Genomic DNA, 17,900 nt, shown 5'->3' on the forward strand with positions numbered 1-17,900 from the left:
ACCAATGACGTCATAAAACACTGAGATAAAAGTGTCACAAACATTTTTATATTAATAATAATTTTCAGTCCAAACAGTCACAGAATCAAAATAAAAATTATTGAGAAAGTTTTTTTTTAAACTTATACAACAGGTTCAGCTGAAAAATAAATTTAATGACATAAATCTTCTTTACATGGCGAGAATCATAGTCTCAAGTCGTATAGAAACAAAACCATTTTAGCGACTGTAAAGTTTTTTGTATCAGTTCATCCGTATAGGTATATCAACATTTGCGAAGATCGGGTGTTGTAATAAGTATAATAGTGAGCCAAAGTAAACTTTGTTGTAATGAAAATATCCTGGAATACATTTTGCAAACTTGAATCGTCATAACAAATAATAATCACAACTTTAAAAATAACTGTAATTTACGCTTTAGGAAAATTTTGTTGGATCAAAAATGGCGTATAAAATATTAAAAATTTTGTTGTTTCTCTAAAAAAATTATGAGCGCGCTGCTATCTTTCTAGTATTTTTCCAACTTAAAGTTGCAGTAAAATAAATACATTAAAACTAAATTTACCTGAAACATTTAAAAACACGTAATATAAATCTATGTACATGTGTGTTTCTATGTTTTTCCTTAAACGTCTGAAAGGGTTCTGTAAATACATCCTACAAACCAATCATTATTGAACTGATTTTACATTTGAGATTCAACGGTAAAAATGTAATCACGTAACTATTTTATTCAACATGACATCGAATACACGTGCAGGCTAACAGTTTATTGTGAGACACAAGGATGACAAAATTTGCGCTATCTATACTTACATTTCAATATTAACCAAGGATTGTCATAATTGTAATGCGTATTTTTTTTCAGTTTTATTATTTAATTTAATGAATATGATTTTGAACCTAAAATAACTAAATTATATTTGTAAAATTAAAAAGTTTTATTTTTTTTAATTGTGTTGAATTTGTCCATGTCCACGAAAGCCATATATACGGATGAATCACGCGGGTCGCCATCATTCCGATATATTTCTGAATCCTCCACAGATGGCAGCACCGTGTTTACACGTTTCCGTTCCAATCGACTTCCCTTCCATTCACGAAGTTACTCCCACCAAACGCCGTGTGCCTAGAGATAAGATAAGTAGGCCTCCACATAAAAAGAAAAAAAAATTGGTTGTCTGTAAAGTCGGTTTACGGACGATAGTTTAACGTGACAACGTCATAACAAAACATTGATGAAATGATTGCATACTTTTATGAATAAAATTGAATCATTTTTATTGAATTATCACTATTTTGTATGGATACAAAGAAGGAGTGAAATGATATCTACAATTTAATTGATAAATTTACTTTCTACTAATTCAAATATGTTTATTACTTTAACGATGAGATTATTTTAACTATAACTTTTATACATGTTTGCTTTTTAACTTCTTTCAATCTGTGTTACTCTGTTAATGATAGGACGATGATAGGAAAAGTAGGAAACGAATTGGGAGTTTTTCAAGTTTAATGTACCTCGAAAAATTCAAATTCGATGGTTGTTCCAATCCAGTGGAAGAGAGATAGATGCGGCGCAAGCGTACAATGAGCGTAACGGGACACAGCGTAACGGAACAATGTGCGTAACGGGTCAATTTTTCGTGCGTATAAATTCATCGATTTATTAGACGTTGTCACGTCAAAAAAGGTGGAATGATGTGAGTCTAAGGGCAAAAAAAAACTTGTTACGACTGTCGAGAAGTCCTGCTTTAATAAAATTGCTTCACGTAGCAACAAATCGTTACGAAACGGGACGAGGTGCGAAAAATACGGCTTCCTCTCGCAACCCCCCCTTTTTACACACTAGCCGTTTGTGACGTCAGCACTGGGGCAACGATTTCCCATCTCGTTCGCTCAACGATAGCGATTCAAACCGAGCGGAATACATTTGCATCACGGACTGGATCCTCATCTCTCGGTCTGTACAGCTCCCGCCAAAAGTTTAAGACAGTTTGCAGCTTTATTTAAGATGGCAATATTTTATCTTTTAAATTTACGGCTTCACGTACTTATCAATATTCATTATAGATGTCTATGACAACTTGAAAATAACTATCAGTGTGTAGAAAAAATTTACTTTGATAAATGCCCTATTTTTGTAAGATTTTTTAAACAATGGCGAGTATAATTTTTATGTACATAGATTTCGACATGCCCTGTAGTAAAATTCACACCTGGCGCAAGAATACAGTATTTTTTGTATAGCGTTATTTGTAATGAAAGATGAGTAAACAAATATCAGTTCATGGAAATGTTATCAGTTATTAAGTTTCCTTTATAAAATCGACTTACTTAGCATTATGATCTAATTTTTTTTCTTCTTTGTATTCGATGAGCTCAAAAGAAATATTATCTTTTTTTCAATTATTGTATTACATTCATTTCAGGAAAAAAGAAAAAAAAACATTTCTAGAATAGGCTACCCTTAGAATACAAAATTGTTAACTTAAACCGCTAATGGTCTTAAAATTTCGGTGGCACCTGTATATTTGCGTGGAGAAAAAACTCAATTTACCTTGCTTGGAACTGTGTGTATTAGGGTCAATGTTTTATTCTCCATGGAACTGTGCATAGTGCATAGTGCGGGCTCATAGGCTTGCCAAGAGATGCACCACTGAAATACTTGCTTCACACAACGAACACATGTAAACGACCAGTTGCGTCGATTGTAAAGCACGAAAAATTCAAAAAGTGGACAACACTACAAACCATAAATTTTAAAATTGTAGCAGAAAATAATTTTCTTCGGGCTCCTGATATTAACTTTTTTTTTCAATAAAACGTATAAAATCCTGAATAATTTAATAAATGTGTACCCTTTTGTTCTCAGTATACCACATTTAGTGGAAGAATTTTCGTGAATGGAACGGAAGTGACATGGAACGGAAATGTGTAACCAAGGTGCCGCCATGTGTAGGAGATGGCGCTATCCGAAGTTTACAAATACAAAGGGAAACTTTAAATATGTATCTGTTTAGTGAATTTTAACAAGTTGGGCAGTATTTTAATCAAATTCCTTGTCGCAAATCAGGTTCAAAGCTGGGGTGCGATTCGCGTCCAGAAATTATATTTCAAAACACAATTTGCGTGTATTTATCACACTCGGTATTTTAAGTAATTATACGTTGAATTCCGTGTCCAAGTTTCTTATTCTAACTGTATTTTCAACATGAGAACACATTAATTTGCTCGTTACCGAGGTTATGTAACACATCTGTGGTGAGTATTGAATGACTCGCTCATATATATAAATTTGTTATTCGCTTTGCCTGCGTGAAAGTAGAATAAGAATAAACGCCATGCGTTTTACAAAAAGTAAAATTTAACCTTATGTACATACTTGTATAGCGTTAAAAAAAGTTTTCAGAGTGGGTTTACGTCATTTTAAATACTAAAAACTGCAAAAGCAAGCCGAAACACAAGAAGTTTAAAGTTGATAGATGCGTTGTTTAAATGATTATGCAATCAGGAATATTGGTTCAAAATAATTTAATGGAGACTAGCCATTGCAACTGTCTTGTCACAGAAAGCCTAAATTGTTCATCTGAGCTGTCAGTGCAGTGTTTTCCAGAATATATGTTTAGTTTCATCGCCGAATTCGTATGTGGGTCGCTGTTTTGTCCAAGACAATTATTCTGCATATACAGTTCTTGTGCTGCAATTTTTTCCGACTAATCTAATTTCACAAAATTCTCTGTACTTTCTAGGCATGTAACATCTGACACCTGATAATGGCTAGTTATCCGTGTATATATGTATTCATTCGGGTCTGCATTTCTTAAAGTTTTGTGTATTAAAACCTGTGTGTATGGCGTATCTCCACGAAGTTATTTTGAGTTAGTTGAGCAAATGCTTCCTTTTCGTGTTTGCGTCTTTGCATTTTGCATAACTTAATAACGAGTATTCTACAGCGTAATTTTTTTTTGTAAATGGAGCCCAAATATCCATGTTAAAATTACAGATATTTGTAAGTTTGTACATTTACATTAAAACAACTGTATAACTACAAAATTATTGTTCGCAGTTCATTCTTACCCGGGCATTTATGCTTTGTGTGGTGCCTGTACGGCCAATTATAGTTAAAGTTATTTGTAAACCATTCCTTGAATAACTTTCCAGTGTTGACTGCGCACATTGATACGTATTATTACGTTTACCGCCGGCTACCGCAGGTGGAGTCTGGGAGACCAAAGTAGAATTTAAAAAAATTTCATGAATTCCGTATTATGTACACTATCAAATTCGTTATAGTTTATTGTAAACCTTAGAATTAATACCTAAAACTTTTGTCTGAAATAATTTTTTGTACGACCTATCATGACTGTAATGGGTGAAATAAACAGGGGTTGAACAAAAAAATAATAATTCACAAATCCCTTAGTAGGCACACTATCAAATACGTTCAAATTGTTTTTAAATATTATAATTTATAACTAAAACTTTTGTCTCAAACATTTTTTGATAATACAAACGATTATTACAAGGGGTTGAAAAACCTGGGGTTGGAATGAGATAATAAGTGAAACTTCCGATACACTATCTATTCCATTCTTATTTTCGTTTAACTGTCTAAATATTGACTTAACTCTTTTTAAAATAAATTATTGTCTACCCAATCATTACTGCAAGGGGTGGAAATAAAAAGGTTGGAAAGTAAAAGATAATCTTTATTTTTTAAATAGATATATCATTTTCTTTATAATTTATTTTATGAATCCTAAACTTCATATAAAACTATGGCTGAAAACTTTTTTTTGATGAAACAAATTATCACCGTAAAATTCAAAACTCTGTTAGTATCAAATACGTTTGAATTTATTTTATACCATCTTAATATTATCTTAAACATTAGTGCAAAGATAAATTTTTTACGACCAAGTTTTTAGTGCGAGTGATAAAAAATAGTGTTTGAAGGCGAAAAAAGTTAAATAATTACCTTAGTTGGCATATAATATGAAATTCGTTGTAAGCTATTCAGTGCTGCGTTCTAAATTATTCAATGCTGGACACATTGAGTTAAAATATTCATAATATTTTCGCTGCATGGAAAACGAGAAAATATTGAATCAAGCATTTTGTAATATTGGAGAATATAAATACGTTATTAACATTAAGTTATTAAAATGTTTCCTATGTTAATAGAAGTTTCCAAAATGTTTTCATAATAAATAGGTGCTTAGAAATCAATCTACGTCTGTAGGCTGTGTCAAAAGGGATTTTTAATTTTTTTTATTTACGAGACCGCAAACGAAAATTTTGAATCTTATACTAATACACGTTACAGGTGTTCCAATTTAATTATAACTTATGTGAAGTATTGACAAAGCGAGTTCTGATTTTAACCTACAACTGTTTCCGCCTTAGAATGGTTTGTTGTATTCGAAAAACACCAAACGTGAGATTTTGACGAATCTTTCCCGCTTCACTCCCTTATATAATAGAATGTGAAAATGCAGAATATTTCAATTCAATATAAAGATGCACATGTAGGTCATCTTTTCTGAAAGGAAAAATCTGTTTCCTGATATTTGAAGAGGTTGCGAACATGCATTGTTGGAAGAAGATGCTGTCTCGTATGCGAGTGAAAAATGTGGAACACCCAGGACCTAGCGTGTTTACAGAAAAAAAGAGTAAACAGACATTCAAAGAGGAATATTTCCGGTAGCATATTCGATGCAAGTGTGCTCGGGTGTTATGTGCCTTTGCAGTTGAAGGTGAGCAACTGGTGTATTGCAAATAGTATAAAAATTATTATTTTTTAAATATGTAATAATGATCGTCTAAAAAATCTTGAACTAAATATAGTTCTAGAACCAACAATAAAACCGTTGCTGTTGTAAAATAACTTCAAGGAAATATTTCGCCATTACACCCTTCTTTCCCTAAGAACTTTGTAACGGTAGAAAATACAATGTGACTTTTTTTTGAGGCAGCTCATCATTCCTAACGTTTGAAATAAGTTAAATTATAATTTTATTCTTTTTTCTCTTCAACTTACCTTCGTAGGCGTGAAGTTCACTTAAAAATCAAAGCCCTTGATTCACAGCAGCTCTAGCATACTGGGTGTTGTGCGTGCTGCAAGACGTGGAATTATTTCGTTGTAAATTTTATGTTAGAATATATTTTTCTTTATTCTAAAACTTTTTATGTTAATCATATTTTTCTCTCTTTGAAATCGATTAAATGTTATCCAGTTATTCGGTTTTTAATCGGTATTTAATTTTGAATAGTTTCTCAATTACTCGTACAAAATTTATGTTCGCTGAATTAAAGGAATTATATCAGCATTGGAAATCACGTACCCAGCGTGTCTTTTTCAAATGTCATTAGGTATTTTTTTTTCCTTGTGCCTTAGCAGCCAAAGTTCCTCACAAAAATCCAAAATCATCTTGGATTCTATTTATGTAAGTTTGTTACGTGCATGCATATATGTACGTAATTCTGTATTGATACATTTAAGTATGTATGTAGGTTATTTATGTAATATATATTGTGTATGTTATGTATTTAATGTACGTTTTATATGTGTCTGTCATGTGTGTGTTTGTTACGTTTGTAATGAATGCTATGTATGTATATATTTTATTAATGTGTGTATAGATTGCATGTATACATTATTTATAAAATAATTGTATGTAATGCATGTATACATGTAGGGCCTATGTATAACATACACTTATGTATGCCATTCTGCATTGATATATTTCAGGATGAGTATGTTATGCATATAATGTATATTGTGTAATGTATGTAATGTATTTGTGTGTATGTCATGTATGTGTGTTTGATAAGTATGTCATGAATGTTATGTAAATATATTGTATGTAATGCATGTATATATTGTATGGATCTAATTTTTCCATCTATGTATGTATGTAATCTATAGAGACCTGCAAAATTCGCGGATTCATTCGGTGATAGGCTAGAGTTCAAACACATATACCTCTTAGATAATTTTGCTATTGGCTTACTGTTCATATGGACGAATCTCAACCAGGTATAAACGCTCAACCAATGAAGGATCGAATCACAGACAAACCATGCTGAGACGACTTACAAGTCGGCAGCCAATGAACTTGCGTTATTTGCCCGAGTGTACAGGGGTATGTGCAGTCTATCCTGAAGAACATCGAAACCGCGAATTTTGCAGGTCTGTAGTAATCTACGTATGCATGGTGTAATGTGTATAGTTATCGATAAATTATGACACCGCTCTTAGTTGCGTCACGGGAGCCACAGTTGCAAAACCGAGTGTGAAAAACGTATTAAAGAATTTTTTTTTTGTATTGGCGATGAGGTGACATCCCACGCGAGCTCTCACATGGCTTATCGAGGGACAGGAGAACGATTTCCCACGCAGCGATAACAAGATTGGCTCTGGATGAAGCATCCAAATGTGCTTCTCTCCAATCCAATCGGTTTGCGGGGATGAGCGGGAGATTTGTTTCCTCCCATCTTCACCCCCCCCCCCCCCCCACAACTATACTCGTGCCAACAGATCATCACAATACATTCCCTCCTCTTCCCATCCCACCACAAAAATTCTGGATGCATTCTCTACCTTTTTTTTTTTTGCCATGCTTGGCTCTCTAGCACACGTATGTATAGTTCATATCATTAGAGACATGCAAAATTCGCGGATTCATTTCGCGATAGGCTAGCATCAAAACAACTATACCTTCGTACCGCTTCTACGATTGGCCCACATTTTATCCGGGGAACTGTGAACCAATGGGAAACACTAAACCAAGAATGTGTCGAATTACGGACAGCCTAGTTGAGACGTCTCACGCATCAGTAGCCAATGAACAGGTGTCATTTCCGAGAGTATTTAAAGGACTGTGGAGTCGATCCTAGAGGTCAATGAATCCGCGAATTTTGCAGGTCTCTACATATCATACATCGTGTACCGAATTTGAAAGAGTTGAAAAGTAGTGTCAGAAATGCCAATATTTCCAGAAAAGCAAATGCGTGATTCTTTGTTCGCTAACACACAACCACAAGAAATTGTTCACAGAACACTGTTGTCAGAACAATATTGGCAGAAACAAGCGCCTATTTTAAGGACTGTAAGATTTGAGATACGTTCATATGACACAAGACCGTATAATTCCAGGCGTCACTGCAAACCTTTGTTTCCTCATTGCTGTCGCCTAAGTTACACGGGTGACTGTACTTAAAAACCAAATGAATGTTCAATGTGTAGTTTCCTAGATAACTTTGCATTTACATTTTTTTTCATTTATCTTTGTATTTTTATTTGAACTCATGATATGAAAAAAAGTTTATTATTTTTAATGTTTTCGGCTCCGCACATTTTTATTTAGTTTTATTGCAATTCCCACAGATGTTTCGCTATAAAACCATTGCTCATAGCTTTTTGTTGTTAATTTTTGCACCAGAAATATTCTACATTTCTTCTGCAAATTTAAATATTTCAAGCATATTCCTCACAAATGTTTTTTTTTTTCAATGTCATAGTCAAAGACTATAAAAAAATGTTTAAAGTGTAACCATGTTAGCTCTTGGCGTACAGAATTCGGTAGAAGTAATTTAGTAAATGAAATGTAAGGTGATTAGAACTTAAATGAGTAAACACGGTGCTGCCATCTGTGGAAATCTCAGAAATCTCGAAATGTGGCGAATACGAGTGAAAATAGGATTTTAACGCCTAAAATGCCCCCCCCCCCCCCCCCCCAAATGTGACAAATATAAACATATATAATGTTTTTAGTTTCATTAATCAATCTTTATTTTAAAAGTCAAAACTATTAACACTTTAACATGAAATATTTAGCTTTGAGTTTCTAAACGCCCCAAATAATATATTCTAAGAGGCAATCTAATTGAAATAAACTTAACCTCGAGTGTTTATTTTGTAATGAACAAAAACAAGTACCTTTAATAGTCTACGGCTGCCGCGTACACGGTGTTGTGTGAGCAATAAATTTAATTGATGCGACATCCGAACAAAATTCGCCAAAGCAATCGGGCGACGGATATAGGATAAACGATATTAGAGTAGCAAAATTTACTTGAACCAACATTTAACAAAGTTAAAAAAAAGATTTTGTGATTTTTTTTTGTGTGTAAAATCTCAGCTCTTGGTAGGATTAAGTTCCTGAATGGAAAGTAAGTCGCTTAGAACGGAAATGTGTAACATCGTTGCTGCCATGTGTGGCAGATAGCGCTATCTAAAGTTCACAAAGCGAAAGGAAAATTTTATAATATTAACTGTTTGATTAATGTTAAAAAAATAGGAATAATTTTAAAGAAATTTCTTGTCGAAAATCAGGTCCGAAGCCGGGATTCGGTATTTTGTTAGTCGTTTTCCTTCTCGTCGGAGCCATTTCATTATAAATCTATAATTTAAAATTTCGGTCTGCAAAGGGATTGATTGATGCGGTAGTCTATGTAGCTGCTACGATAGCGAATTCTAGCAATAGTTGAAAACACAATTTAAGTTTATTTATCACGCTTGGCGTTATTTTAAAGAACTCTACGTTAAATTTAGTTTTCAAGTTTCGTATTGTAAGTGTATTTTGCAACACGATAACACATGAATTGGTTCGTTACCAAGGTTAAATGTTACACATCTCTTGCAAGTACTGAAGGAGTAACACACATTTTTTTAAAAAACATATTTCTTTGTTTTTAATTTACAATTAGTAAAGCATTAGTTTCAACAAAAGCAAAATATTTTTCTGACCCGCTATTTAAGTCAAATGATAAGCTAAATCGCTGTTTCTCGCTCTTTTTTTAGTAAGTTTACTTAATTATTTATTAATGCGATACTTTTTTTTTAAGGAATGCTTGTGAATATTTGTTGTTTGTAACCCAATTTGCATTAAGCCATCTGGCTTTTCTTCCACCAAATTTATTTATTAATATTTTTCATAACTTTTTTTATTGCCAACAGAAGTATGGCGTAAGCTGTTCCTAAAGTTGTGGGGGCGAAACTCGGTAAGTAAGACGTAACCAGAAAAATTTGGTGCCTATACATACCATGTGATTTTTTCGAGTCATAGTTGCTTATTTTATGATATGTTTAGAATTTTATACAACGCTGTCGTTAATTGTCATAACATTTACTGTGGACTGAAATACTTCTATTTTTTAATCACCTATAGAATAGACTCCACGATCCTATATGTACTCGGGAAAATTATGCCTGCTCATTGGCTACTGACGCGTGAGAGCTACTAACTGGGAGGCTTGTGATTCGATATTACTTTTGTTTAAATGTTTTTCACTGGCTAGAGTCCTTCAAGTAAACTGTGGTCCAATAAATGAGGTAGCATGAAAGTGAACGAGTTTGGATTCCATCCTATAGCGTTATGAATCCGTGACATTTTCCGGTCTCTCATTATTATGCCTTTCACTTTCGTTTTTATTGCTAATTAATTTGTGTATATATTTTATTTTTTTAGGATATACAGTTTTAATAACTTTATATAATTTGCAAATTTTTAATTTATTCGTAATTTTTTTTGTATTTTTAAAAGAAGTTTTAGTATTTACACTTTTCTTATTTGACTTCAGGTGATAATTGAAACTTTTTATTAAGTTGAAGATGGCATTTATTTTGCATGGAAAATCAAGTTTTAGTAAGTAATTTTTTTTTGCTTTCTGTGTTTTTATTTTTGCAGACCGATTTGCTCTTATATTTCTGTATTCTAGACACGTATTTTAATTTAACCTTAATCCCGTACTATCATGGAGTTCCGTTTTGCATTTCCTACGTTTGGTTTTAATACTGCGTTTTCTTCCTCTTTATTAAACCAATATATCATGAAGAGCATGCTGGTTTGCTATTGTTTCGTATAATCATTTTGCTACTAAGGATTTTTTGTAGCTTCTGTATGTGATACAGCGGAATTATTGTTTCATTAGTACTCTCTTGCATTCCTAGCGGAAGCAAGTTTTTCATTAAACATAGTTTTTTTATTAGATTGTTTTTTTCAAGATGCATTTTCAGTTTGTGTTCTGCATACAGCGCGGTTTTAACGACATTTATATGAATGTACCATTATTCTGTTGAACAATTTTTATTTTCATGAGTTTTTTTTCTTACTTAATTTTACAAAGTTACATTTTATCGCATTGTTTGAAATGAAAATTATCCGATGTGTTTAAACAAAATGTATAATTTTATTTTATTATTTAATAAAACAATGTTACGAACTATTTTTATTGTGTATAAAGAAGACTAAATTTAAAAGTTTATTATTTTAGAAAATGTAAAGCTATTTATTGCTTCAAGAAGGTTTAACTGATCCCCAAAACCAATTTTGTCATTTAAGCAGATATTCATAAATATTTTCTGGTGACAATACAATTAATTTTGTCATAAATTAACCATATTTTAGTGGAAAAAAAATTTTGCCTCCACTAAAAAAAACACTTCAGTTAACAATATTATTTTGTGGTCAACTCAAAATAAAAGGTTTTATTTACAAAATATTTTGTAGTGGCCCCACAACACTGCATATACATATTTGTTTTCAGTTAAGTGCATTAAGTAGGGTTTCTGATAAACTTGGAAATATTGTTTATTCTTTCAAAAATCCACTGAAATATGCTCGGAAATACACATATTTCTAAACGCAGTGTTAGAATAAAAATGTATGTATATATATAAATATATATATGTATATATATGTAGAATAAAATAATTTTCGATGTGCTACGTACGCTAGCTTTCACAGTATAATCTCACAGTTACCATTCCAGACAAGTAAAAACACAAATATATATATATATATATATATATATATATATATATATATATGTAACCACGATTTACGAAAAATATTCTCTAGTGAAATGCACACTTTTTGGTGTACTATGTGGGGCTGATGTTTTTCGAGTAAATATTCGTATCACCAGATTTCTTTTTTTTTTTTTTGTATTTTTACTTGTCTGGAATGGTAACTGTGAGATTATACTGTGAAAGCTAGCGTACGTAGCACATCGAAAATTATTTTATTCTACACATTTGGTAAATACATTTATGTGACTTATTTTTGTTCCATTACAGATTGCAAATATGACATATTATTAGATTTTGTGCCGGATATTTTCGATGGGAAATTTTATATAAATAAATAGTTAGGAAAATAAACAAAATTAATATTTTGCCTGACTGATTTCTTAATAGTCATTCATTGGAAGTAAACTGTATACGTTTCCATAGCCTTAAATATCACGCCAATTAACTAATTTACATAAGCATGGTTACGTATAATACTGTGGAGTAAATCCTGGTGTCAGAACATACCGCAAATTTCGCCTGCACACTTAAAAATTTTCACCTAAAATAACGAAGAACGCTGTTTAAAAATTGTACAGAGATATTCATAAATGTATCATTATCTTCATAAATATACGGGTAAAAATTTCACTTACTTCCAAAGTGAGCTACCAAAATAATCTTTATATACAATTTTTAAAAACGTGAGCTTTGAGTCCACGCACGACATGAGTGAAATTTCTTGTTTATTGTGTATATATACAGATAAATTATTAGTAATATTTTATTGAACAAAACATAATAATTGAGAATAGTAAGGATGCGGATATTATCTCCAACTAAAATAGCATTTTTCCGCGTCCTGTACTCATTAATCTGTTTTCACTGGCTATTTTTGACGCCTCTTTTGGCGGTTTATTCCCACGTTGCCTTTGATAATACCTCTTATCTGCTTTTGCATTTTAATTTTTTTCAGGCATGATGTTCAATCACGATCTCTAGCTGAATACAATGAATGAACAAAGCAAATAAATAAGAGTTTAAAAAAACTAAAAAAAAAAACACGATTTTATAGAAAATCCAACAAAAAATAGAAAATAAATTTTTATAAATTTAATTTTAAAATAGTGTAAAATAAAAATGTATTTTATTTAAAAAAAACCGTGGGGTGCATGGTGTCAATAATTATAATTATTTTACTGACAGATATGAGTAGAAGGATGATCATTTTGATTATATCTTAAAAAGCACCCCACGCTTTTTTTTAAATAAAATACATTTTTTTATTTTACACTATTTTTAAATAAAATTTATTTAAATTTATTTTCTATTTTTTAGTTGGATTTTCTATAAAAGCGTGTTTTTTAAACTCTTATTTATTTTTTACTTTTTAGTTTTGTTTATTTATAAAAGCATGTTTTTTTTTTAATTTTTTTAAAATGTTATTTGTTCTAAAATACTATTAATTCCATGATAACTATAAGTAAATGTAATTATTTTAAAAATTATTATGTGTACAGCTGTACTGATAGTCAAATCTCGATTTTAAAAGCAATTCAAAAATTTTAACGTTATCAATATATACAGTGAGACTTAATGGTATAAGGTTATTGACGAACAAGTGATATCGACCAGTCTTACATACTGTACGAAATTAATACTGTGAAGCAGGAAAGGATGGGAGTTACGGATTAGTTATTACGTAAAGCGTTCCACATTTACGTGACAGGAATTTTGGGAAGGATAAGGATTGAGAAAGGATGAGGAAAGGACCTGCTCAATGAGAGTGTATACAATATGTGAGAAAAATTCGGATAGACCGGACTGGGATTCGAACCCAGAGCCTTCCGATAACATGACGACTGCTCTACCATCGGGCGCTTGATGTACGATAAATATGACACAAAGCGCCCCACGCTTTTTTCACAATAATACTAGTATTTTTAATTCATTATTGTTTTAAGCTTATTTTAAAAATTATTTCCTCTATTTCTTCCAAGTAAAAATCCTTAAACTGTAAGTTTTGCTCTATCCAAATATGTTTTTGATATATCATCTGTCAAACGTATCCATATTTTCCGTGTTTGATGTATTTTATTTAATGAGTTACTGACCTTGGCATAGTTTGGAGTATTTATAACTGCTTGGTGTAGATTTGCAGGCTGGTGTTCGAGTGGAATTTCAAAAATCTGCCCACCAGGTGTAGCTATTGAGGTTATGCATATGGCGTTTGATTTCCCATCTGCTGTTGGTTTCACACCAAATTCAAACTTCAATTTTTCCATGTTTCGTGAAATATTTGCATAAAATGTTGTTTTATAATAAGGTTTCACTATTGGTTAATTGGTAAAATGAAATCAAGACATAATTGTGTTTCTCTATTTAACGAAAGAAACAACATTTGAAGCACTTATTTCAGGTTTTTTCCTTCATATTTTTACAATTACAGTAGAGCACCACTCGACCGGAATCATCGGGGGGAGGTCTATTCCGGTTATGGGAAAATTCCGGTTAAGGGGAGTTGCGGTAGGGCCGGCCTCCGGGCCGGTTGAATGACCTTCATTTAAGCAAGCTGGCAGGCACTGTTTCTTATCTCTGTGGGTGGGTGCGTGCGTGAGGAAAGAGGAAGAAACAGAACGGTCAGGGGAGGTATTAGGACTACAGCTGTGGTGTTGTGTTACCTCGGTGTTGACGTGCAAGTGATTCACACTTCCGGGAGAGTGTATAGTCACTGCCACGCACAGTTTACATTTCACATACACAAGAATAACACTTCATGCATCTCGTCGACGCAATGCGCGGGAAAGACTGGCCATAATTAGCTCTCTGACAGACGTGCGTGCACGCGCCTAGAAGGCATGTACAGTCAGGCACAAGCAGAAACGCCTCGTTCCAGTGCGGAAATGTGTTGTAATTTAATTTTTTTTTTTAAATTAGTTTCGGATATCGGGAGTTCTGTTTGTGGGGATTACGGTTGAGGGGTGCTCTACTGTATATAGATAATATTCTCTTCAAGAAAGTAATAACCACACAATATCACAATAACCATAACACACTCTCACTTTTCATTTAATTAAATGTCACAATATTTAGTAGACTTTGTTTATATCGCGCCAAAGACAAACTGAAAGAAAAGAGTTCGCACATGAGCGAAATTGTTTTCTTTACAAATACGTCTTTGCTTCATTTTACCAATTATATAAATTGACAAAAATATTATTTTTCAAATTGATTAATGAAATAATCTTATTAAATTAGTGTATTGTCATCGGTCCTCGATAAATCTACAAAGTTTGAATGAAATCTGGCCGTTTAAAATGGGTCAAAATCACACCCAAAGGAGTCGGTTACAAACATACATACAAACAAACATATAAACAAACATACCTACAAACAAACATACAGGTGAAGCTAATATAAAGCGTGTAAAAAACACACCAATCGAACCTAATAATAAAGAACATAATAATATAAAGTCCATCATGCAAGTCTTTAAGTCCTTTTGACATTTCAAATCACATTGTTCACATACCAAATATAAATTATAAAAATAAAATCTTAAGTCGATGCGTTTTTAATACATTTTTAATCACACTATTCGCATAAAAATGAATTAACGAAGTTAATTGCACATATCAATAACTAAATTTACACACGAATAAATAAGTTGTAAATGATTTAAATAAAATAAAATTGTAGGTTCAATCGTTAGCTGTTATGAAAACTGAGGAATAGACAAACAAAAGCAGCATAAAGAGAATTCCGTAGCATCACTACTGCGACATTTTTACCTCTCCCCTGCCGTCTCCTCTACCGGTTCCCCACCACGTACCTAACAACTTCCCTCATGCGATCGGAATTTTCGTAACGATCGAAAATTGTAGCCCCCTCAGCAAAGAAGTTTATCTTTAAAACCTTGAAAAATTTGATAAGAATCATCCAAAAACACACTCGTTTCTTCCAAGTGTGCATTTACCCTGTTTATAGTTGCAGATTTAAAAAAAAAATATCCGGAGTTGAAACAGGGCGTAAATTCTACAAAAACCCAGTCGTCTGAAATTACCAAGAACTCTTCATTTATTATAAGTGAATTCCTCGTTAGAAGTCTGTAAATTTACTGTGATTTCTAATAGTGGGCATCTTGTTATGGGCACTCGGCTTTCTTGACTTAATTCATGTTTTGTCCCTCGTGAGACATGGTGCATCAACAAAGCATTTCCATCTGGTCCTGTCTTTGGTTCGGTCCGGTTTCTCTTTGTTGATGTTTTTTTTTGACAGGTTAGTTTAAGATTGCGCGAGTCACAAGCCCACAACACCCGAGCTTGGTGGTTTGTGGCTACCACCTGAAGCCTCCAAGCCTGCTGTTTACTGTTCAGGTAGTCTCCCTCAGACTTTGAGGATCCCTTTTCACCACAAGGCATGGCATCCACATTCGATTACGGGCCCTGGGCCCAGGATCGGAGACGGACCCCCCCCCCCCCCCCTTAATTTTACAGTCACGTGCTACATTATAATTGTAAGGTTATCTCTTACCTACACCCTTTGCAGAATGTTATTTACCCTGAAAATACAGTGTATAGCTATGGTTACTATTTTATAAGTCCAAACTGAGCTTTATTTATGAAATATTCAATAAGTTTTTTTTTCTAGTTTGTAAAAAATTATAATAGTTAATCATTTAAAAACTAAACAGGGCTGGGTCCGGGCCCTGCACCCAGGGGTCCACCCAGCCCCACCCTTGTGGGGGCCATGTCACAAGGCATTGGTAGTCCTATTTATTTAACCCCAAGAGTAAGGGTTGCCTCCTCCACCAACTTAGCCGTGCCAAAGTTTCATACAAACGGTTGATTTCATCACGTGATTTTCGTACTTTCTGTAGATGTTACGATTGACACGAAAATTTGCCCTTAAGCCCTTAAAGATATCATTCAACAAGGACTTCTTTATCAGACGAAATTTTTTTTGCAAACAATTAAAAAAAATTGGTTGTCTGTAAAGTCGGTTTACGGACGATAGTTTAACGTGACAATGTCATAAAAAATCATTGATGAAATACTTTTATGAATAAAATTGAATCGTTTTTATTTTAATAACAAAAGTATAAATACTTGATATTATACTAGTAATCAGATTTTTAAAATTCAAGAATAAGTAACCTATATTGCCGAAATTGTTGTTGTGATAAGCAATGAAAACCACATTAACTTTTCACTTCACTTTATGAACAGTCGACGAAACAGTTCACGTGTAGATGACTTGTAATTAATTTTAAAAACTGGCGTTTAGCTATAAAGTTTAAATATAATTATGAACAAGTTTTCATATAAATAATCGGTAATCTAATATTTATCAACAATTTATTATATGAATCACCATAATTTTTTAGTCAATTGTAACATAACCTATTATTACTGCACTCGCCGACAGCGTAACGGAACAATGAGCGAAACGGGACACAGCGTAACGAAAAAATTTGCGTAACTGGACACTTTTTCGTGCGTGCAGCCGGCGTTCATCGATTTATTAGACGTTTGCACGTCAAAAATGGTCGTACGCGTGTGCGTGTGCCTCGTGTAGCCGTCGACTCACCCACGTGACCTCATGCCCCGCAACGTGTGAAGGCGACACTCCGCAGATCATGTTACTATTCCGTGCGTGTCGCCCAGCTGAACTGGCCCGCCCGCGCGGCACCGAACGATTTAAAAACAAAAAAAAAAGGTTGTCTGTAAAGTCGGTTTACGGACGATGGTTTAACGTGACAACGTCATAACAAAACATTGATGAAATGATTGCATATTTTTATGAATAAAATTGAATCATTTTTTATTGAATTATCACCGTTTTGTATGGATACAAAGAAGGAGTGAAATGAAATCTACAATTTAATTTATAAATTTTCTTTTATTTGCACTCATTAATTCAAATATGTTTATTACTTTAACGAAGAGATTATTTTAACTATAACTTTTATACATGTTTGCTATTTAACTTCTTCCAATCTGTGTTATTCTGTTATGGATAGGAAAAGTAGGAAACGAATGGGAGTGTTTCAAGTTTAATGTGCCTCGATAAAGTCAAATCGATGGTTGTTCCAATCGAG

At 32.9% G+C, this 17,900-nt stretch overlaps 2 protein-coding genes across 4 annotated transcripts in view; one reads left to right on the plus strand and one right to left on the minus strand.

Moving 5' to 3' along the window:
- The window catches only part of LOC134540544 (esterase E4-like), a 761,050-nt gene that overhangs the window by 303,179 nt on the left and 439,971 nt on the right, over positions 1-17,900 (plus strand). For both annotated transcript variants that reach the window (XM_063383349.1, XM_063383350.1), the window contains exon 2: positions 9,968-10,011. In XM_063383349.1, coding sequence (XP_063239419.1) covers positions 9,968-10,011 — 44 coding nt within the window. The remainder of the gene's footprint in view (positions 1-9,967; positions 10,012-17,900) is intronic.
- LOC134540546 (prolactin-releasing peptide receptor-like) overlaps positions 1-17,900 on the minus strand; it is a 233,475-nt gene that overhangs the window by 17,992 nt on the left and 197,583 nt on the right. The window lies entirely within an intron of this gene.

Source organism: Bacillus rossius, chromosome 17 (genome assembly GCF_032445375.1).
Source record: "Bacillus rossius redtenbacheri isolate Brsri chromosome 17, Brsri_v3, whole genome shotgun sequence".
NCBI classification, from domain to species: Eukaryota; Metazoa; Arthropoda; class Insecta; order Phasmatodea; family Bacillidae; genus Bacillus; species Bacillus rossius.